Raw genomic sequence first — 21,516 nt, forward strand, 5'->3', positions numbered from 1 at the left:
TGCATTTTATGGTATGATCAACCCCAAGGACTGTAATTAGTAATTAGATCTTTGCTAAGATTATGATTTTTTTATATCATGGGCGAGGTATGAGGGAAGCGAGCCATAATACACATTCTTTCCTGGATTGGATTGTGTTCAGTACTTATGAAATTTATTGGAGAATCGTTTGGAATGTGTTTACAGAGGTATTTTTGCGGTAAGTGTGAAGGATGAATCATATTGGATTAGTCAGGGGGGAAAATGACTGGCTGGTGTTTCTCGATGAAGCGCGTGATCTCACCGAATCATGGGCCTTTCCCGTTTCAAGGCTTCCTTCAGCAAATGGCGGCTGCCTGTATTCCCACTGCCTTAAGGGCTGAGCTTCGACCCACATGATTCCCCCATTTGTTCACCGCGTCTTCGGCTCTAGTTCGCGAAGCTGCCGCCGAAACGGGGCGCCACATGGAGCTCTTTTTACTGAAGCCCAGCATTATAAATGTAACAGCGCATAAATTATGTGCGACGCAAACGGGCTGTGTTAATTGGATGCTTTATTTTCCGCTTGAATAAATTCGAATGAAATTAGCGGCATAAGGGTGGTATAATACCCGAGAGGTGAAGAGGAAGACGTAGACGATTCACGTACCAGTGGTTATTTCTCATATTTATGCCTCATCATTCCACCATCCGCATTCTCTCTGTTCAACTGATTTCATGAATGTTTCAATGCATCAAGTCACAAACATTTTTAGTCTCTAACAAGCATGTGTTTAACATTTCAACTATTCTCTCGCGATGGGAAAGCTCGCTCGGTACATTCGATAAATTACTCCAATCTTCAGTAGCTTTAATTTAATGGTTAATCTGTTAAGATGTATTGACAGAGGTACATTTTCGGCAGAGGAAAGATTTTCTCAATTTTTGCCCTTCAAAATTCAAAGCTTCCATCCGTTTTTTATGATCCTTGTGGGGGCAGGAAATCAGGATTTTTTGAAGCGTAAGTTCTCGAAGCTATGCTGATGGCTTACATAGATTCAAATTGATTGTTGATAAGGATTCTCTCCATCGGTGTACTCATTGGGGTATTTCAGCTTAATTCAACATTCCAAGATATCGGTATATTATTCAATTACATGGACCAGTAAATCATTCGCAATCGCAAACTCGGACTCTTCTAATAAATACTATCTTGTCATAAATTCCAAGGCGATCAAAGATTAAAATGGAGAACACCCGTTAGGGTGTTCTCCATTTTAATAACTCCTTCGTTACACTTCAACATACAATATCCTCCGAATCTCAAACGTAAATTTTTGCCAAAAGGACTGTGCGTGTACCTATAGTTAAAACCTAATGCATTGCCTCCTCTGAGCCTCATGGTGCAATTCCACTCGCTTTTTATGCGATTCATTTTTATTGGGTGTTCCTATTAAGTACCGTGCACTTTTGCCTATTTAGATTTCTTACCGTGTTTTAAAGCTACCCTAAATATAGGGAGTCTGCCTCTGCAAAGCTTTTATGAGAGCATGGTTGGCCGCAATATCCTTTACGCACTTTGAGCCAAAGAAGTAAATTTTATCGGTCTTGAGAGAGCAATACTTGTTACTCCCTGTTGAGGTTGCTTAAAAGTGGAGGGGGTCTGTTTAGAGGGACTGAAGAAGAAACCTATGAGCTCGACTAAAGGTTAATTTGGTCGTTTATGTGGCGTAGGTACACCTTGTTGCTAATATTTCCCCATGCCAAAAATACTGCCTTTTCTTCTTTTAGTTGAAAATGGGCATTGATTGATTTTCCCATGTTGATATGTTTTACAGCTTTATCGGGTCCAACTTTAATTTGTTTGTTAAGGTACTTAGGTCGATGGGGTGGAAATATTCCACCATTTACGGGTTAATATAATGTAATGTTCCACTACTACATGCTATCGACCGAGACGACATGTTTCGATACACACTACACAGAATCGAAATTGATATATTTCATCGAAACCTTTGTACTACATAATTTATTGTTTGCATAAAAAGTGCAAATTTGGATTTTCTTCACCAGTCAATCCAAATTAATAATTAATGCATAATATTTTATGTAGAGACGGCTATTTTATGTGTAATAATACAAAATTTAAGTTTGAAAGGGCATAATTTTAATGCTGTGTTCTTTCTCTTCCGTTGGCAGCCGAGGTGGTTGAGAGCGTAGAAGCAGCCGCAGCCGCTGGTGTGTCGAGGCCCCCTCAACCCAGGACGACCCCAACCAAAGCCCCAAGTACGTACAAATCGCTCAATCAAATATGGCTCAAGGATTTTCATTTGGAACTTCATTGCGGTGCATGTCTCTTGGATGTGTTACACAACTATTTATCGATCGTTAACGCATCTAGCGAAAGCATTGATATCTTGGCATCGCTCGATTCCGCTACCTCTTGTAAATATCCTTAAATCATTTCGAGGAAAACGTTAATTTCGAGCGACATTCTCACAAACACCAGCATGTGCTTCACAGCTAAGTGTGATGTGATATGGGTTTGTTAATGGTGGCAGCAATGCATAATGTTCATCTTCAGCTGAGTTTTGATATTTATGTTTACCTCCAATGAAAGTGATCGTAAATATCGCGAATAAGCTATATGTATTGAGTGCATGATATTCACGAATTAAAGCGGTTTTGGCGTGTCTTGGTTTGATCCTACGTTGCTCCGAATAGATCCCGCTGCAACGAGTATGTATGACGCTTCTTGTTTTGGGAACAGTTTTGCATACGCTTCTGTCATAGCTCACTAGAAATCTCTCTCATTTCATTATTTTTCTCGTATTTTTTAACACGAGAAAAATAATTAATGAAATGAAATTTTCAAAACTTTATTTCTGCATTTTATACGTATATCTATTGTTTCTTCGGAGTACAACCGCTGGCGTTATGCCCATATTGAGGCTATCGGCGATGATGCGATATTTAATTAAGGAAGTATATCAAATGAAATGGAACTAGAGAGATAAAATGTGCAACATTTTTTTAAAACAGCTGTAGCAGGTAAATTTTCAGTGTTTTTGGGACATTTATAATCAATTATAAGGTGATTAATGGAATAATTTTGGCTCCTTTTTATTTAAAAATCCCCTTTTGGACCCCAAAACGTGATAAATGTACTCGTATACATGGCTTTGAGTCGAGGAGAGAAACGTTTTTTTTTCTGCGAATTATTTTCCTTGATTAGTTTTAGGTAAAGTATGATTCATCATTTGATATTGGTAGAATTAACGGATGTTAAATAACCAAAAACACGACTCGAAAAATCTATTTGAAAATGTTTTTGTTTTTTTTTGTGGTAAGGGTGAAAGAAAAATATTGTTATTCCCGGCCTCGCAAATTCAAAAGATTTCTCTTTGCCTGCTCCTCTATTTGTATCGGTTTATAATTCCTCTTTTCCAATTTTGTTCATATTCATCAAATAACATGGCTCCATGATTTTCGGGTATATTTGAGCGACATTATGATTGCTTGCAGTTTCTGAGTGTGGTATGAAGTCCGAACGCCGTCCACAGTCGTCGAGTAAATCATACCTAACGCCGCAAACACTAATAATAGTGTGAATCGTGAAAAAAATACAAAGTCACGTTCATTCTATTTGCAGAAATCAAGGAGCCCTATAATAAATGGATCTCGCTCTCCGAGTGCACAATGGTAGGTCGTTTGCTCGGAAATACAATTCGTTTCAGTTTCGCCTTGTTTATATTTAGCTTCTGCTCATGAAGGAATCATTTCATTGACGGATTTTGTGTGAACTGCACCTAGTGAAGGCTTGCTCGTCGTACCCTTAACATCGTATGAAGGTTTCATTTCTCGCTGTACCACCGCTTAATTTTACTCTGTTGCCAAACACAAAGGGACAAGTCCAACGTGCTTGAGCTGCTACCAAACCTTCCTCTATTGGCAGCTAACATCCACTGAGAGCATCATTGTGAAGTTTATTTTTCAACGACATCGTGTAATAAAGCAGCAAGAATCTCTGTAAAACTTTTTCCTGTATGATTTAGTCATGGAATACCCAGTCAGCAGTCAGCTTCAGTTGCCCAGAGATTCGGGCTGAAACAGAATAATCTCTCAGGATTCCTGCTATGCCATGGTTTGAAACCGAATGGCCCGTCAGCATTTTTGATTTCTCAACGTCATTGAGTTCCTCGGGAATATTTAGCATATTTCGCTCATATCAAAAATACCATAAGTGAGATCATGGTGTAGATTTCGTATTTCACCCATTCCGGGCAATGCATTAGGGAAACACCTGAGAATATTCCCACCGAATAAATTGTCGCGGACAGTCGTGCAGGAACGGAGTATTGCTCCTCGATGGACTTCATCATGACTTTGTCTGTTAAACTTATGGTGAAACTGGCTTATTTACAATGAATAATTATATCAGTTTGTTTTTAAAGGAAAAATTAGCGTGAATGATTGAGAATTAATAACGCTCTCTCAGTTCTCAGTTTATAATGCTCCCTCATTCAGTGCTTAACATTTTTACTTCAACTTTTTTCAATGTTTATTTATCTTCGATCATTGCTTTCACGGCGGATCGCTCTGCTTTGCGCCACAATTTATCCTTTTTTCAATGGATATTGATGAGTATAGTAGTGTGAATCGACATAAGAGGTAATCTATGAATTGGCATGTCTTTGCAACAAGGAAACAGCTGGGTCTCTGCATTCAATCACTTCTATCAAAAACTTGGTATTTGTTTCATTTCGAGTCTATGGTGTATTTGGCTGATTCAAGGCACAATTTCCGCCTTCCTTTGAGCTCCTGTCTCCTTTGCATTGCCATTATTAATGAACCGCAGCGTTCATGAAATTACCGCGACAACTAAGAAGCAACTCTATTGGGTCCTCTGCTGAGTGGAAGTTCTTTTTCCTATTAAATTTTTATATGCAGAAATCCGGATTGGCACAATTTTTTCTCCACCATCTTATCTGCTCAAGGTACTCAATAGAACCTGGGGTCGTTTTCCTGCTCATCTTCCACCAAACTGGACACTGGCTGGACAGTTTTTATGAATGATTAAATACAGATTACAACTCGTGAAGGGCATAGCAATGCCCAGACAGCAATGTCCATCTTATCCCAAAATTCAATGTATATCTTACTTCCTCAAGCGTTGACTTTATTTTAAATACAAGATATACTGAGAGTAAATATAGAGAAGTGTTGCAGAAATTTCAATTACGAGCATGATCCATCGTGAATTGTAGAAATGGACGTGTATTATAATCCTTAAAGTGATATGGGAAATATTTAGGGTTAAATATCGACGAATATTCATAATTTCCAATATCTTGATATAGGGAGAGCGGGGCACGTTGGCCATAGGGGCAGGATGGCCATTTCAGGCTAATTCATATAATAAACACTGAACCGTGCTAGGAATCAATCAGAAGGTTGGTAGCACACTTCCCCTTTCTCCACAAGACCATTATGACTGGCGGAGCAGTTTGATACTAGTTGCAGTGTTTAATTGTATTTGCGCGTGTTTCAGTAAAATTCTACTCCCAGGCTAAATGCGTTTTATTCAAGTTTTGTTCAATTTGGGCGCAATATGCGAGTACTTTATTTAAGGTCATAGTTTAAGGATAATTTCTGTGTGGCATACATTCTAAATTGCTTCAGTGGGTTTTGTAACGAATAGAATTTATTGTAAACGTGGCGATGGGGCAGGTTGGCCCAGCGACGACGGGGCACGTTGGCCACCCGGGCCAACATGCCACGTCCTATGCATTCCTTCGTCAAAAATGGCCTAATTTTAGATAAAAGGTCACTTCAATCATTTAATGAGCTGTCATTCAGATGTAAATGTCTTAATATTGTTTCAAATCGGTTACAATGCATGCTTTCCGATTAGAGTGTGGGCATTTTGTTAAATTTTGTTACCTTTTTTGACAAAAACAAACGTTTATTAGGGTATCTGTCATAGCCTGACATTAGCATATCATACGTTCCTCCTTCTCCAAAGATAGATTTACATTTATTCTGGTTAGCATATATGTCACTGTTTCTGCAAATGTGGTTTAGCAGTTCATCCGAGAAAAATGAAAAAAGTCGAGTGGAATAACGCATTTTATTGCCTCTTCAGTGAGAATAATTGGATTACAATTTAAATTGAGCTCGAAAGCTGGATTACCCCTTCCCTACTTACATGGATTATTTTCTGTTACATTTGAGGGCAATCTTGCATCAATAGTTAATTCCAGAGGTGCCGCTGGGTCTGCAATCCGTCGTCTTTGGGAGCGTTGGGTTGCGTCTGAACTGATTGGACACAAAGTCTCAAATAAAATTCACGGAGGTTACTAAAATGTAAGCACAGTGGTGAAGACAGACATCTATTTGATCATGATATAGTATCAAAATGTAAGGCATGTCAACTGGAGGTAATAAAAATTAAAATACGCGCGTCCAATATAGGAAGACGAGGATTCATTGCGCCTAAGGTGTGCCTTTTTCGACGGTCATCCAGGAGCACAATGTATTAAGTGCGCAAACTGCAAGCGTTGGGCTCATCATACATGTGTGAACAATGAAATACGCGTACTATTTTACGAGTGCAATAACTGTGTTGATCTTTTGCATCTGGACAGTTCCAGAAGTTAACTGGTTTGTATTAACACGCTATAAATCCTAGTAATTTAAAGCTTTCCCGTTGTTTTAGTAAAATGGTTAGCATTTAAATCAATATTTTACTTTATTTTACATACATTGAAATATATTTTTTGACAACTATTGGTTTTATTTTGATTTCCTCGAATCATACTAGTTTAGCTTATAAAAAAATACATGGGCCAACGTGCCCCAGCCGACGGGCCAACTTACCCCGGTGTAGGGGCATATTGGCCCACTTGGCATATGCCCTCACCCAGGATTTATTTTTTTAATGCATAACTCATATATTCAAGTTCAATTATTGCCATCCAGATTTATAAATACTTCTATAATTTAGGATTCATGTAATAAATTTAAATATGCATACATAAATAATATCTAAACAATTAAAAAATCGGGCCAACGTGCCCCGGTCTCCACTGCTTCTTAAAAATAATGAGCCAATAGCTGGTGAAAACTTATCACTGGTCCTCCGTCTCTCTCTCTTCCTCTCTGCTTCCGTCTATGCCTCACTCGCAGCGGAGGCTGTGAAATGTGTGTCCCCTCATTGCATGCAGAGTGACTCGAGCACATGGTGTCTTTATTACCAATTTTGCATCTTTTAATGTGAATTGCAATCTGTTTTTCTGTAGTCAAGGTTTCATGAAGTGCATATATTTGGAGCCCTCCTGACGCTGGGATGATTTTCGCAGTATCAATTACCCCTCGCGGAAATGTTTGTATTAATTGAGGGTATTTCAGGCCCCAAACCCCATGGAATTTATTCGTATACATTGGTAGACGTTGCTGCCTTCTCAATATTTTAACGTGAATCCGCCTCTGCTATGACTCGCATTCAAACTGTTATCCTCGAGCGCGACAAAGGGCATAGCCGGATAAAGAGGGTGAAAAGTCCCCCCTCTGGGATTTTTCCCGCACTTAGGGTATGCGATTTGGGATCAAATGGGACAAACCTCCCCGCATTTCCAGCCCGCTAGAGGTCCACCAGGGCCGGCTAGATCGAAAATACGATTTTCACTCTTTTTTTAATATCTCGGTCGAGAGGGCATATTTTTTAATGCGGTTTGCGGCATTTGAAACCTTATTTAATAGAGAAGATTCCCAATTGTTTTCAAGAACTTTGAGCGAGACAAGAAGATATGGCGTTTTTTGAGAATTTCTAACGCATGTTTTTGTAAAATATGTTTGAGAGGGCCAAAAAAAACCTTTTTTTTTGGTGTTTTTTAATACCTTTCGGCTGGCATATTGAACAAATAATTTTTTGGTGGTTGAACATCGCGAAAAATGCGATTAAAAATATGCTATTTTGGCCATTTGGCTCTATGCTCTGGCCTTCCATAACACCCCTTTTTATATATTATATAATTATAATAATTAAATATTATTATTAGATAATTATAATAATTCCAACTGCAACCTATTCCCGTATAATTCAGCTACTTTGTGCTCATGATATACATAAATTCAAGGTAATAAGTTTCAAATTTTGGATGCAGGCTATTTACAGCGGCGTGATAACGTCTTGGTATCAGATAGTCCCCGACCATCAAAATGGATCATTTGTGTGTCCGTAACGTAATGAGTTCTTGCTTATTAAATTGCGGAAATTAAGATTAAATTTTTTATGGTCTACACGACTTGGATATTAAGTTAGTGCCTTAGCCATTAATCATGTCTACGGGGTTTTATCGTCACTTGTGTGTACAGTTTCTGGTCTTTAAGTTGTGGTGGTTAATTTTATACCGGAGTCTTTTTTTATAAATGATATCGGCATTACCTCAATAGGAGTCATGGTCGGTCTATCCCGAAATGCCTCTTTGAAATGCCATTGATAATGACACCATTTTGAAGCCGCCCGTCCCTTCTCTCGGAAGTGATATTTTCGTTAAGGTGACAACAAGAGCTGACAAAAGGCATGCGCAAGCTATGGCTAAGGCTATGGCTTCCCACCATTTATGGAGTAATGATGATCTTTTTTTGTTTGGCATATTTTATTGGAGCTCTGGCGTCCCCATTCACGGCTATTGAGCCCGGCCCGTTGTAGTTGATAGCGCACTCCATAAAAACCTTTATCTGATTCCAGCCGCCATCTTCTATCGTTTTTTTATCGGGTTGATCAGAGTCGTCTTTTTACCTATGGTCGATAATTTTCTTTTTCCATCGGATTTTTTTCTGTTTACGATCAATAGAAGCTATTTTCATCAGTCTTTTTGGTGTGGGTATCTTGATGATATTAATTTTCTTCGGCGCAAAGAACCTCCCGTTTAGTTTCCATCACGTCATAGTATTCTTCTTCTGATAATAATGCGCCACAATTTAAAATATTTTGTTGAGCGTGTCCTGAAAGAAGTTTTATTTTCTCGTAAAATTGGAAGGTGAACGAGTATGCGTGCCTCTAATTCAGCTTCTGGAACAAGTTGTTGCGCATATAACATAATTTTGTTGACGTACGTTCTCTCGTTTGAGGTGTTTACATAACGTTATTTGTATTGGTGATCCCTTTATAATGAAAATCATGTCGTATTGAATAAATGGAAGTTTGATAATATTTCCATTTTTTGCTACAGTCATCGCGCATAACATATGTGCAATAGCATCAGACTCTCCATAAGATTAAACAGATGTCATAAATGGTTTATATATTATTATTATCACTACTTAGGAAGTTATTAACTGTTTGACCAAGTGGAAAACCTATCAGAACTCCATTAACGTTTCTATATTCTGAGCATTAAATTTTCTCGTAGAGAATAATACTTTTTCATGTATAAAAAGAGCGAAAATTTGGTGGAACACATCTCCTAAGTAGTAACGCATTTAAAATTATCAAATGTGAATGATAATTCCTAATGACCTAGACTACTAGTATGTTTTACGCCCTGCAACATGCAGTTATTGACTTTTATTGAATGATTTACCATGGTTGTGTTTAATTAGCTAGTAAAACGACGTAAGGAGTACTTAGAATAGTGCTTACTGTCAGAAATATAAGCAGCAATGTTCTTTGGTGTCGTAAAATGAGTGGCTAGTTGAATCTGTCCTCTACTCATGGCAACTTCCGGTAATTGTGGTCCGGATATTTTTTCAGATCTTAAGGCACGAAGGCATATCGCATGCGGCGAAAGTGGTACTGAGGATATTGAACAGACGAATGGAGGCGAGGGCAAATGAGTATTTGGGCGAAGATCAATTTGGTTTCAGAAAAGGGAAGTCAACTCGTGATGCAATAGCATTAATGAGGTCCCTCGTCGAGAGGAACCTAGAATATGAGCAGGACGTATTTGCGTGTTTCGTGGATTTTGAGAAAGCGTTTGATAGGGTGAACTGGGTAAAGTTATTGGATATTCTCAAGAGAATAGGTGTAGATTGGAGGGATAGACGACTGATTCGTAATCTCTATATGGCCCACACTGCGCAAGTGAGGGTAGCGGACGGAGAATCTGGGTGGGCAAGCATTGGCCGAGGTGTGAGGCAAGGCTGCCCTCTATAGCCGCTGCTCTTTAACGTGTACGCTGAAGAGATGGTAAGGGAAGCGTGGGATGAGTTAGAAGCTGGAATAAAAGTGGGAGGAATGATGGTCAAATCATTGAGATTCGCGAATGATCAGGCGCTGATTAGCCAGTCAGCGAGGGGGCCTCAGGCTCTAGTGGATGCGTTATACGAGCGTTGCGAGGAGTATGGGATGAGGATCAATCACAAGAAAACTAAGGTTATGCGGTTTTGTAAAGCATCACGAGCGAGGAATGCGAGACTCAAGATAAAGGTGGGTGGTGAAAAACTTGAGCAGGTTGAGCAATTCAACTATTTAGGCAGTACGTTAGAGGAAACCGGATACAGTAGTAAGGACATCAGGAAGAGAATTGCATTAGCGAAGGAGGCGTTCATAAACAGGAAGGAGCTTCTGAGAGGATCGTTATGTAAGAGTTTAAAGGAAAGGTTAGTGAAGAGTTTGATTTGGAGTGTAGCTCTCTACGGTGCGGAAACGTGGACACTGAGGAAAGAAGACGAGAGAAGATTGGAGGCATTCGAGATGTGGGTATGGAGAAGAATGGAGAGGGTGAAATGGACGGAGAGGAAACGGAACGACGAAGTGCTGGATATGTTTGGCGAGGAGAGGCAGCTTTTAGATGAGATACGGAGGAGACAGAAGGTATGGATGGAGTTAGTGCTTAGTGGTGAGGGGATGCTGAAAATGGTGTTGGAGGGTAGAATGTTAGGGAAACGAGGGAGGGGAAGGAAGTAATAGGATTTTTAGATAGATTGAAAGGGATTAGGCCTTACAGTGAATTAAAGAAGGCAGTGCTGGAAGGAAAGGGAGGCTTCCAGATCACTTCTCGAATACTCCATGGAAACCTACCTTAATCGGTAGAATACTATAATAATAATAAGGCACGAAGAGGTTAACATTGCTAGCGGAAAACCAAATATTGCCCGACATGTTATCATTATGAGAGGGTACCCAGTGAGGAAACGTTTTGTCCAAATTCGCCCTTTTACTGATTCTTTGCTTTCATCCGATTATTTTGATGCTTTTGGTGGAAAATTTCTACTATTCTTATCGTTACTACGCATTCATTTTATGCTTGGTTTTCTGTCAAAATTTACGACTAATTAATGCCCGCTACAACCTTATCATTATGAACTATTGTGAATGCTTTTTTTTCCACAGTGATTTAAGGTCACCTTTAATTCATGTGAGGGGCTAAATTATCTTCGCCATCAGTAAAATATATCCATTTGTACGTGCAATCCATTCTCGATTGAAAAATGTTGTTATATCTTGAGTGCAAATATTTCCTCGTATGCATGGTGTGATTTATCGTCGTTTCAAATGACCGCGTTGTCATTTCTTGCGTTCATTGTGGAGTGCAGGCCCTGCAGCTAACGAACTCGGGATCAAAACTCAGAATGTAATGTGCATTGCAAATTCGGGAAAAATGCCAGCCATTTTTTCTTTTGCGCCCCAGAGCATTTTTGTGAAAATTCGTCAATACTTCCTTTGGCTATGAATTCAGTCAAATGAGTTTGAAGATAAATAAATTTTCATTCTCAACAAACGGGAGGGTTTCTGGTTGGTAATCATGTTGGGAAATGAATATACTCCATAGAATAATCTCAAAACATTTGCAACGGCAGAAATGGAAATTTCACATAGACCCTCGTGAACCATAGATATTTCTATGGATTGGAAATATGTTGATATAATAGTAGGTTTTGGTCAAATTGAAAATATACTTGTTATCGATTTATGTTTGGTGGTGTCCAAAAGCTTCACTCGGAATTCGAACCCTTTGAATTCTAATGAGTTGACGGCCAAATGAGCCAAATGCCCGCCGGGTTATCTTGCTCCCGCGAATCTTCGGTCACCATCGAAACCATGCGTTTTAATTAATTGAAATAATGGCTATTCTTTAATGAAGCAGACCCCGTTATTGATACTGAAGAAGAATTGCGTAGAAATATTAGATTTTTGAGAGATTATCGGGAATAATTTTGTTTCCAGCAACATTGAAGTCTCCTCTGAATTAAGACAGTGACTTTATAATATTCCCTTGCTCCTGAAATTATGGAATAGCCAAGTATTCCTTTTAAACTATCCAAGCCCTGTTTGACAAATCTTGCTAAATCTGACAATTTTTATTGCATCACCTCTGCAAGGTTCGTCCTGTATTTAACACTTGGGAGAAATTGTCATTCATATAAATTGATTTGAGCCGCAGGGACTCCGGGCAGCTTCTATAGATTCAACCGGAAAGCTGTGTGTTGATGGCTTGATTTCAAGGAAAGTTCAGAATTTTTTCCCGTGAATGTCCAGTCAGTGCAGTCTCATCAAAATGTCTAAAGGGCCATGCTTCATGAGTACTCGTCCTCATGGAGCCAAAAAATACAAAAATTGTCATAATCATAACCTGGGACATCAGGAAGCTTGATTTTCGTAATGATCTTTCAATGGAGCGCACAAAACGCAAGATGGTAGTTCGATATCAAGCTATCTCCTGATAATAACAGCAGTTTTGTATTGAAAATCACAGCTACATATCATCGCTGATTATTAAAGTCATATCGTTTTCCATCATAAAATTGTACTAATGCATTTACGAATGTGAATAAAAAAATAGGAATGTGTGACTCACTTTTTGTAGCCGTCTCATTCAAAATTCTGCTAATAAAATTACAAATGTGCATGTTCAAATTGAAAGATATGAGCGGAGAATATGTGACAAAATCTTGTGAGGTATGATATGCCATTAATATCGTCATCATCATGCATCGCAGTTATTTCGCATTTTCTCGCATGGAATTTCGTGGATTTAGTGAAAACAGGTCTCTTCTGTTAAAATGAATGAAACAATCGTTTTTTAATAAAATAAAAGATATTATACTTCCTCCGTCATTTTTCTTCGTGCAGGGTTGAGAGAATAAGTTGTACAGTTGATAACGGTTATTTTGAAGGCAAGGGGCCACCTGCCTCAGGGTCAAGTCTCCAAGAATAGGAGACATCTCAACAATGACTTGCAGCTTCCTCCTTTTAATTAGGCTGTTCACGTGGGCCGTTCATCGGCCGTATGTGCCTTCGTGAAGAAATGCCGTTTTTCAAGGATTAGAAATCGATACTGTGTGCTATCCCTCGCCATTCTACTAATCCTGACCGCTTGTCCTTTCCCATTGTCCTTCTTAGCGCTGCTCAAAACACGTTCCCATGCGTGAGATAAGTCAATATTATCTATTCCCAGAATTTATGATAAGTGCACGTATTGCTAGTGAATATATACTTCAAGTAATAGATGATAGAACATAAATGCATTTTAATACTCAAATGGGGTTACTGTGCTTACTTTCATCGTCCATATATGCATTTTCATGTTTCGAACTCATTGGGTATCTGCTTAGTTCGGATAATGCATGTGCATTGGTCCCAGTATGCCCGAATAAATTGAGTTGAACTGCAATACTATTTTATTCACAAAAAATCAATGAAATATCAACGATTAATAAAATATAAGGTCCTATGGTATCTCCAGCAGTTTTACTTGCTTAAGGTACAGATAAAAAGTTTTATGTTAACAGCGAGCATTGCCTTGAGGAAAACCACATTTTATAATATGCGGCGTATTTTCCGATTCCACTTAGTGGAACGAAATTTGGAGAAAAACGTCATTTCTCAATGTGCCACAGTAATTTTGCTAATTTTAGGCTTCAACTATTTATAAGTCATTACCAAGATGGCTATCAAAGTGGTCAATTTGATTAATTTTATTACGAAGCATCACAAGGTGAAGTTATTTCCAAATGTCATATTTCATGATATGACTCCCGTAATGGATAGTCAATCTGTCCACCAATGAATGGATTTCCAGTTCCGTTCGTTTTGTCCGCGTTCGTGAAGAATGAATTCGTGGCGCATGGGCCGATGGTGGGCGTGTCTTTGACGAGTGGCGCGAGGACGTGGCACTTGATTGACGGCACGTCTCACTGTCGCATCTTTTGCGGGCAGTGTGGCTCACAGACGGGCGGGAAAGAGTGGTGCCGACCGCCACTGGGACGAATCTCCCTTAATTGCTATGAACCTCGCCTCGCGCATCAATGCCTTGATTTGCGACTCTCTGACAATTGATTGATTAATGTCGTGCTACTTCACTGCGGAATCATTTCTTTGGATTACGGATAATGACTGATTTCGGATTCTATCGTGTGAGAAGTAAAGCCTGAATCACACGATTTTTTCCGTCCCTCAGATGGATAGCTCCAGCGATAGCTTTAGAGGGAAGAAAAGAGTGATCGCTCCACCCATCATTTTTTTAACCACATGTTGACCCCCACAATCCCTTCTTCCTTTGTTCATCCAATCGCTTTCCGTATTCGCGGCTGTCATTTAATTAAAAGTCACGCGTGGTGTTACCATCGCTGTTAGCGGCTGGACGTTCGGATTAACGGTGAAACACGGTGCCAGCGATTATTTCAGCGACGAAAAAAGGGACGTGCCGAGGGATGGAGAAAGGGCTCTAGGGATTTCCATCCCTGGAGCCATCGCGGAAAATGATCGCGAGAAATAGTCATTTTCCCAGCATCATTGGAGCGATCGCTGGGCCTATCGCTCGGAAGGGACGAAAAGTGATGGTGATATTCAGGCTTAAGGTCAGATCGAAAAGATTGTCTCTCGCTCTTTGAGTGATGCAACCGGAAGGAACGGTTGGGGTGGAGCCAATCCCTGACTAAGCCATTGGTATGTGATAAGACACATTCAGGGAAAGGGGGGCATTCAAAGCAGTTCCTTTACATGGGCCGCGGTCGCACTTCTATAATTAATGCTTGCGGTTGGTCGAACGAGGTTTTCTCTGGTATTTGAGCCCAGGACCCCTTAGATCAGTATCCCAATGATCCATCCGTTGGGCAACAGGCGTAAACATAGTAGGTACAGAATGCTACAAGTTCATTAATTGGAAAAGATTTCAAGAAATCTTCAAAGAATGCTCTCATATAAGTTACTCCGCGTGACTTTGCCGAAAACCCATTTGAAACTCTACTTAAATGTAAAACTTTGTCGAAAAACAGTATCCGCCATTTTGTGACTGCATGGTAAGAATTTATCGATGATATTCTTTAAGATTACGGAAAATAAAAGAAAAAACGCCATGGCAACAGATTATGTGGTTTTTTTATTCCGCAGGAATCCACTATAACTTCACAATCTACTAACTTTGGAAGATTTTCAGAGAAAATTGAAGACGGGCGTTTTTATGGAAATTTGTTCACACTTGAGCCTCTGTATTTCAGTAACGGGTGGAATCTATGTCAAATGAAGTACATATCCATAAATTTCAATCATTTTTGAGTATACCTGCGAAGTTTCAAGTTTATAACTCAAAAAAAGCCATTTTGTGATTTTGTCCGGCTTTTTCCGATTTCCGCCCACTGTGCGCCGGGCCTCTCTACCCCCCTCCAACTTTTTCACTGCGATTCTGGCATTTATCTTCCCTGTCTGATTCTCACGCGACATAATTCAAAGGCACTGATGGCACCCATGAATAGACACAGGGGTTAGTGTGGTCGTCACTTTAGATCCATTCCTGGTTGAAGCTTTTGAATACAAGAGAGCTCCTTTTTTGGTATCCATTATTGTTACGCCCATTGATGGACTTCATAATTTACCTATCTAATCCCAATTGATTATTCATCGGAAATTAATATGAAATCATATAAACAAATCTTGGCGAACATGTATAAACTTTTTCTATTTATTGCCTTTCAAAACGCCTTCAACTTGTAATTCATATCCATGAGCGTACTAGCCCGCAAGACCCTCAATAGGTGTGTGGCGGTAGGGGTTAGGTCACCACTCGTTCGATAATACTAGAAAAATTAGATTGGCGTGAGATATTATTGAACTTCCTAAGTTTACCTGGTATTTATCGAAGTCCGTTACTGTTCTAGGGATGAACGCATTCCCATCAGCTTGGCCAAATATCTCTCCCATTTCATCGCTACTGTCAGACTTGATTACTTGGTTATTGGTTGCGGTTACCGTCGCGCATAGGAATATTTGAATTGATTACTTGTGGTCATTAGTTGCGGTTAACCATCGCGCATAGCAATATTTGAATATTCGAGTGATAAAGCTATTCGGTCTTCCGCCGGCCAGCCGCTCTCAGCGGCGTGATGTACCGCTCTGCTTAAACCCTTCTAGATGTCGGATAGGCAAATATAGGCTAGAGTTGATGATTGGTTTCCGGGTTAATTCCGCGTCGATTCATTTCTGGTGGACAGTTTCGGGCGCGTTCCAGCTAATCCCGTCTTCGGGTCCAAATGATCTGCAGAGCTGCAATCCTTTATATATAAACTTGTCCGGCGCATACTGTTTTTCTCGGTTTGAATTCCATTGTTGGAAGAGCCGTTTGAGTGATGAAGCTAAAGGAGGGCCGTCCTCCCTATTGATGTTCTTTTCATGATTAGCTATTTATCAGCCGAGGGAAATATTTATTTTCACTGCTTCACCCAGAAGTATACCGAAGGAGGAAATTATCACCGGGGTAGAAAATGCTCTACGCAAGCTAAGGATATCAGAGGCCGCTGAATTTAGGGATGAAGTCAGCCAAATCAATTGGAAAAGCGAAACCTCCAATACCCAATTTGACCAGGGCAGAGAGAGGTTATCAGTGAGCTCAGGAAAATCGATGATTTGCTGATATTGCCAGCTGACAAAGGGAACGCAACTGTGATCATCTCGAAGAATGACTACCGAAAGAAGATTTGCAGTTTGCTAGATGATTCAGCCTATAAAGAACTGATGTCAGATCCTACGGAAAAAATCCAGAGGAACATTAAGTACCTACTGAAGCATTCTTCAATACCTCAAGAGGAGAGACGACCACTGCTGCAGTCGGCTCTTAAACCTCCACGACTTTACGGCCTGACTAAAATTCACAAGGATTGGATATCACTCCGGTCCATTGTCAGTGCAAGCCATTCACCAACGCATAAGCTTGCAAAGTATCTAGTCCATAGCATACGGCCATTCTCAGGCCTAACTGCCACCTATGTGAACAACTCCTCCCATTTCATCAAAATTATAAAGGAAGCCAAGATTTCGGAAGATGATCTCCATGTTACTTTTGACATGGTATCTTTGTTCTACAAAATACCTATTGAAGATGCTATCGAGGTCATTAAGACTCTGACAGAAAAAGGCCTTCCAAAAGATATTCCGAAAATGGTGGCATTTTGCCTTCGCAGGTGCTATTTCTCATGGGGTGGGAAATTATATGAACAAACGGAATGGGGCATCCATTGGTTCTCCTTTATCACCTGTCGTCGCGGATCTTTACATGGAAGAATTTGAACGAAAATCCCTGGATTCTTTCCCTAGGAAGCCGAAACTCTTTATGAGATATGTCGATGACATATTCGTCATATGGCCTCACGGGACTGATGAACTGAAAAGACTCCTTGAACACCTTAATAGCCAAAATAGTTCCATTCAGTTCAAAATGGAAATGGAAGAAAATAACCAACTTCCCTTCTTGGATGATCTCGTCAAGAAGAAATCGATCGACAACCATCAGGTATTTATGAAGGAGTATATGAATTATGGTGTACCTGCGGTGAATCATACATCGGGAAAACATCAAGATCCCTTAAATGCAGAATAGATGAGCATATTAAGGCAACCGAAAAGAAAAAATTTCGCCTTTCTGCGGTTGCGAAGCATGCATGGTCGGAACCTGGGCACGTCATACTATTCCAATCGCCAGAGAAAATAAATATTTCCCTCGGCTGATAAGGGAGGCGATAGAAATAGCGAATCATGAGAATAGCTAAAATAGGGAGGGCGGCTATCCTTAGCTTCATCGTTCAAAGGGCTCTGCCGACAATGGAATTCAAACCGATCAAATCAGCATGCGCTTGACTAGCATTATATATAAAGAATTGCAGCTCTACTGATCATTTGGACCCGCAGACGAGAGTTGTAACGCACCCGAAACTATCGTCCACCAGAAATGAGTCGACGCAGAATTAAACCGGAAACCAATCATCAATTTAATCACCGCGGAATCCTCCGTAATAATTTTATAGGCAAGAATTTTTTCTCCATCTTGTTTTATAGACTCTTTCGAAGTATTGTGCATGGGATTTTCTGTGGAGCACAAAACCGTATATTTGACTAACAAACGCCCAAAATCATTTAAAGTTATAAGTAGTTAAATATTATGACAAACAATACCGAAACGCATCAAGATTGCCGAGATATTGTGAAAAAAGGTGCAAGCTTAATGTGTAAAAATTTACAAATGAATCTCATTAACTTAAGACAGTCATATGATGACAGTCAGTTGACTTTCCGAAGAATCGACTATTTCTACGCATCGGGCGTTTTGTCCACAACAATCCCATTTTGACGGGTTACACAGGTCAACACAATTTTCACGCAAGCCTATCAGGTACGAAATATTGTAGACCATACTCTGTAGAATCCGAATGCGCCATCCAAAAATTCCATGCAAAAAGTCAAAAAATATCTTTTGGGGATCTTTTTTCGATTTGGGCCACCAGTGTGCGCCGCTACTATCATCGAGGCGAGGCTCGGAGAGGCCCTCCACTGAAAAGGCTGTCGTCTCCGATCCCGCTGTCCTCGGCCAGACAAAAGCGCCATCCGCGCCTCCCCCCCTGAGCAGCCTCGCTAACCAGTTCTCTGGGATTCATTAGCGATAGCCTGTCTCCCCGTATCCTTTATTGATTTCCTACCATCATTTGCTTCATGTTACCCCTCAATAGGATCTCGCTCAGCCAATGCCTTCAGTCACCTTTCAACCCGTCATCTGACCATCTCGCGACCATCTGACTCGCGAGTGTGCTCTCTCTCTCTCTCTGCACAAAGAACTTGCGCGGCGAGGTCTCCTCAAGTGCTCCTCTGAGTGCGGGTGCGCCACTCAGCCGCGCCCGTGATTCATTTCCCTTGTGCTCGGGGACGTCAGCGAGTGCATATTTCGTATCTCAATTACTCTGTTCACTTTGGAAAATCCCCGAGGGGGGAAGATTAATTGAGAAGGCTACCTCGGTGGGATGAGGTCCTCGCGCCCCAATCCAAAGGTTGTGGCCTCCACTTCGACCGGGATAGTTTTCCCCAATCCAAGGCATAGGTGTTTGTGATCGTCCGACGTGTTATTATTTAGATTTCCCATCTGTAAAGGCCTCAAATGCGCCGTTTTTGGGGCGGGGAATATAAATAAATATTATAAAAAAACATTTTTTGTAAATGATCGCGGAACAGTCAGCAGTAAACTTTTTACACTAACTTGCACACGCCTATGGAGTGCAGAAATTACACTTCTGTATTGCTAAACTTCTTTAACCTAATTTCAGCGTACGCATCCGGATTTGTGCTTTGCACCATCATGTGGTACAATATTTATGTTTTCCATCGTTTACGCCAGAATGGAATGCGTTTGATGGGGTTTTCACTATTTGGTGGAATGAAGTCGCGTGATGAATGACGCACAAGGAGCGAAAAGGCGAAGGGCTAATGCGTGGAGATGGGGACGCATTGAAAGCTCGTCTTTTTAGCTCATGTCCCATCTTTCCATAGCTTTTATCTTTCCACCCTTTCTGGAGAAATAACGCAGGTAATAAGGCTGGCTCGAAGCCACTTCGGTGACCAGTGAGTAGAGGCAGGTCTTACGCTTTTCCCACTTATTATTGTTGGCCAATATTAAAAAATAAAAATCATTCTTACAGTGTTCAAATGAATTGAGCTGGCCGCATGCATTATTTGTCGGACAACGTGTCATCATTCCACCAAGAATAGCCTCGATTTTTTATTTCAAGGAGATTCATCTCCACCCAGGGTTTCAATCCCTACGTTCATTTGACAGGTGATGGTAAGGTGAAACGATTTCGGCTTTGGCACTGCGGAGATATGATCCCGAGACCCTTCTGGCGATTGCTCACTCCCTAAGCTATTGTTCTATGCGTATCATGTTAGAGAGAGAGAGGAATATTATTGTACCCGCTGAAAGATTTGGTCATTTATATTTTATAACTAGGATATAAACAACGGTATTATTCACGAATTCCCATAAATCTTAATCATTACCAAGCACCTTTAAGTTTATATTATGTTTATCCAATTCCCTTTAGATGCATCATTTCGGAATGCCATTGGATGCCATTTCGGAATGCCATGATTTGTGTAACATCTAGATGCCTTTGCAAGGTCTTTCTCGAGTTTTCTCCTCTTGCTACCGCTCTATCGCTATCACAAGTCTACTGGATTGCGATCGCAGCTTTCAACTATCTATCGTGGAGAGTGTGGGCATTGCTATCCAGAATTAATGGCTTTGGAAGGTAAACATCCTTCATTTACCCTATTGACATATTTTGGCACAATGCCTCCTTTATATGTCTAATTTACCTATCCTAATACCTCCATACTACCCCAAGCTACCCCAACATTTAAAAATCATGCGTTCTTGCGGATGTTTCGGAGGTGTATTGCTTAGATTGACCGCGCCTCGAGTGTTCGCAGAGTTCGAGTTTTAATAATAATAATACGATGTGTTTTTTCGGACGAGGTTGAGACTAATAAGTCCCCTCTTCCACCTAACTCCTCGATAGCGTTAATGCATATATATTTAAAAACGGTAATTAAACGTTTACAATACAAAAATATACAATATACTCTATTGATGTAATGTCAAACAAGATAAAAAAGTGTATGTGAAAATTTTGTGTAAGAAAAAAGATTCCTGTTCGTGGGAAAAAAAAATCGAGGGACCCTCCCCATTTTGTTTTCCTATTTCGAACATTTCTGCGTTCCTGATTGCTCGAGCAAATGGCATGTGTTGATTGGTGTGTGAGTGCCTGCTCACGGAGGGTGTTTTCTCAAGTCATAGATTGAGTGATCTCTTATTGATACGCCCTCCTAAGAATAGCTAGGAATTGCGCGGAACGCTTATGCTTTCAGGTTTGAATGATCATTACCGCTCTTTGTAGGTTTTGCCAAAAATTAACCTTTTCACCTTTAATTAATCTTTTAATTCTGAACACATTTTCCGATTTTTATTTACTCATGTCATAAAATAGTTAGATTTTGGAAACTTTCTTGGCTTTCTTTTTTCGTGTGATATTATTTCAGAGTTAAATTCATGCCTCATTGTATTCATGCGTTTATTTTCCATTTTCCTCCCCTCATTTTAATCAAGGGGTGTTTCACTCCAGCTGTCTCTAGAAATTCTTCATTGGCTACCACCATCCATACCTATTACATTTCAACGCTATTTCATCATTATTTCCTATGTTTTCCTTGAATGCGGCTATTATCCAATGCCCTGCAATATATATGGTCAGCATGTGCCATTGGCCTTTTGGCTCGCTGAACGCACTGAGCTCACCGGT

The 21,516-nt window shown here is 40.1% G+C and overlaps 1 protein-coding gene across 3 annotated transcripts in view; it reads left to right on the plus strand.

Annotated features, from left to right (window-relative positions):
* LOC124170605 (tolloid-like protein 1) overlaps nt 1–21,516 on the plus strand; it is a 370,867-nt gene that overhangs the window by 250,652 nt on the left and 98,699 nt on the right. For all 3 annotated transcript variants that reach the window (XM_046549431.1, XM_046549433.1, XM_046549432.1), the window contains one exon: nt 2,158–2,244. In XM_046549431.1, coding sequence (XP_046405387.1) covers nt 2,158–2,244 — 87 coding nt within the window. The remainder of the gene's footprint in view (nt 1–2,157; nt 2,245–21,516) is intronic.

Source organism: Ischnura elegans, chromosome X (assembly GCF_921293095.1).
Source record: "Ischnura elegans chromosome X, ioIscEleg1.1, whole genome shotgun sequence".
Taxonomy (NCBI): Eukaryota; Metazoa; Arthropoda; class Insecta; order Odonata; family Coenagrionidae; genus Ischnura; species Ischnura elegans.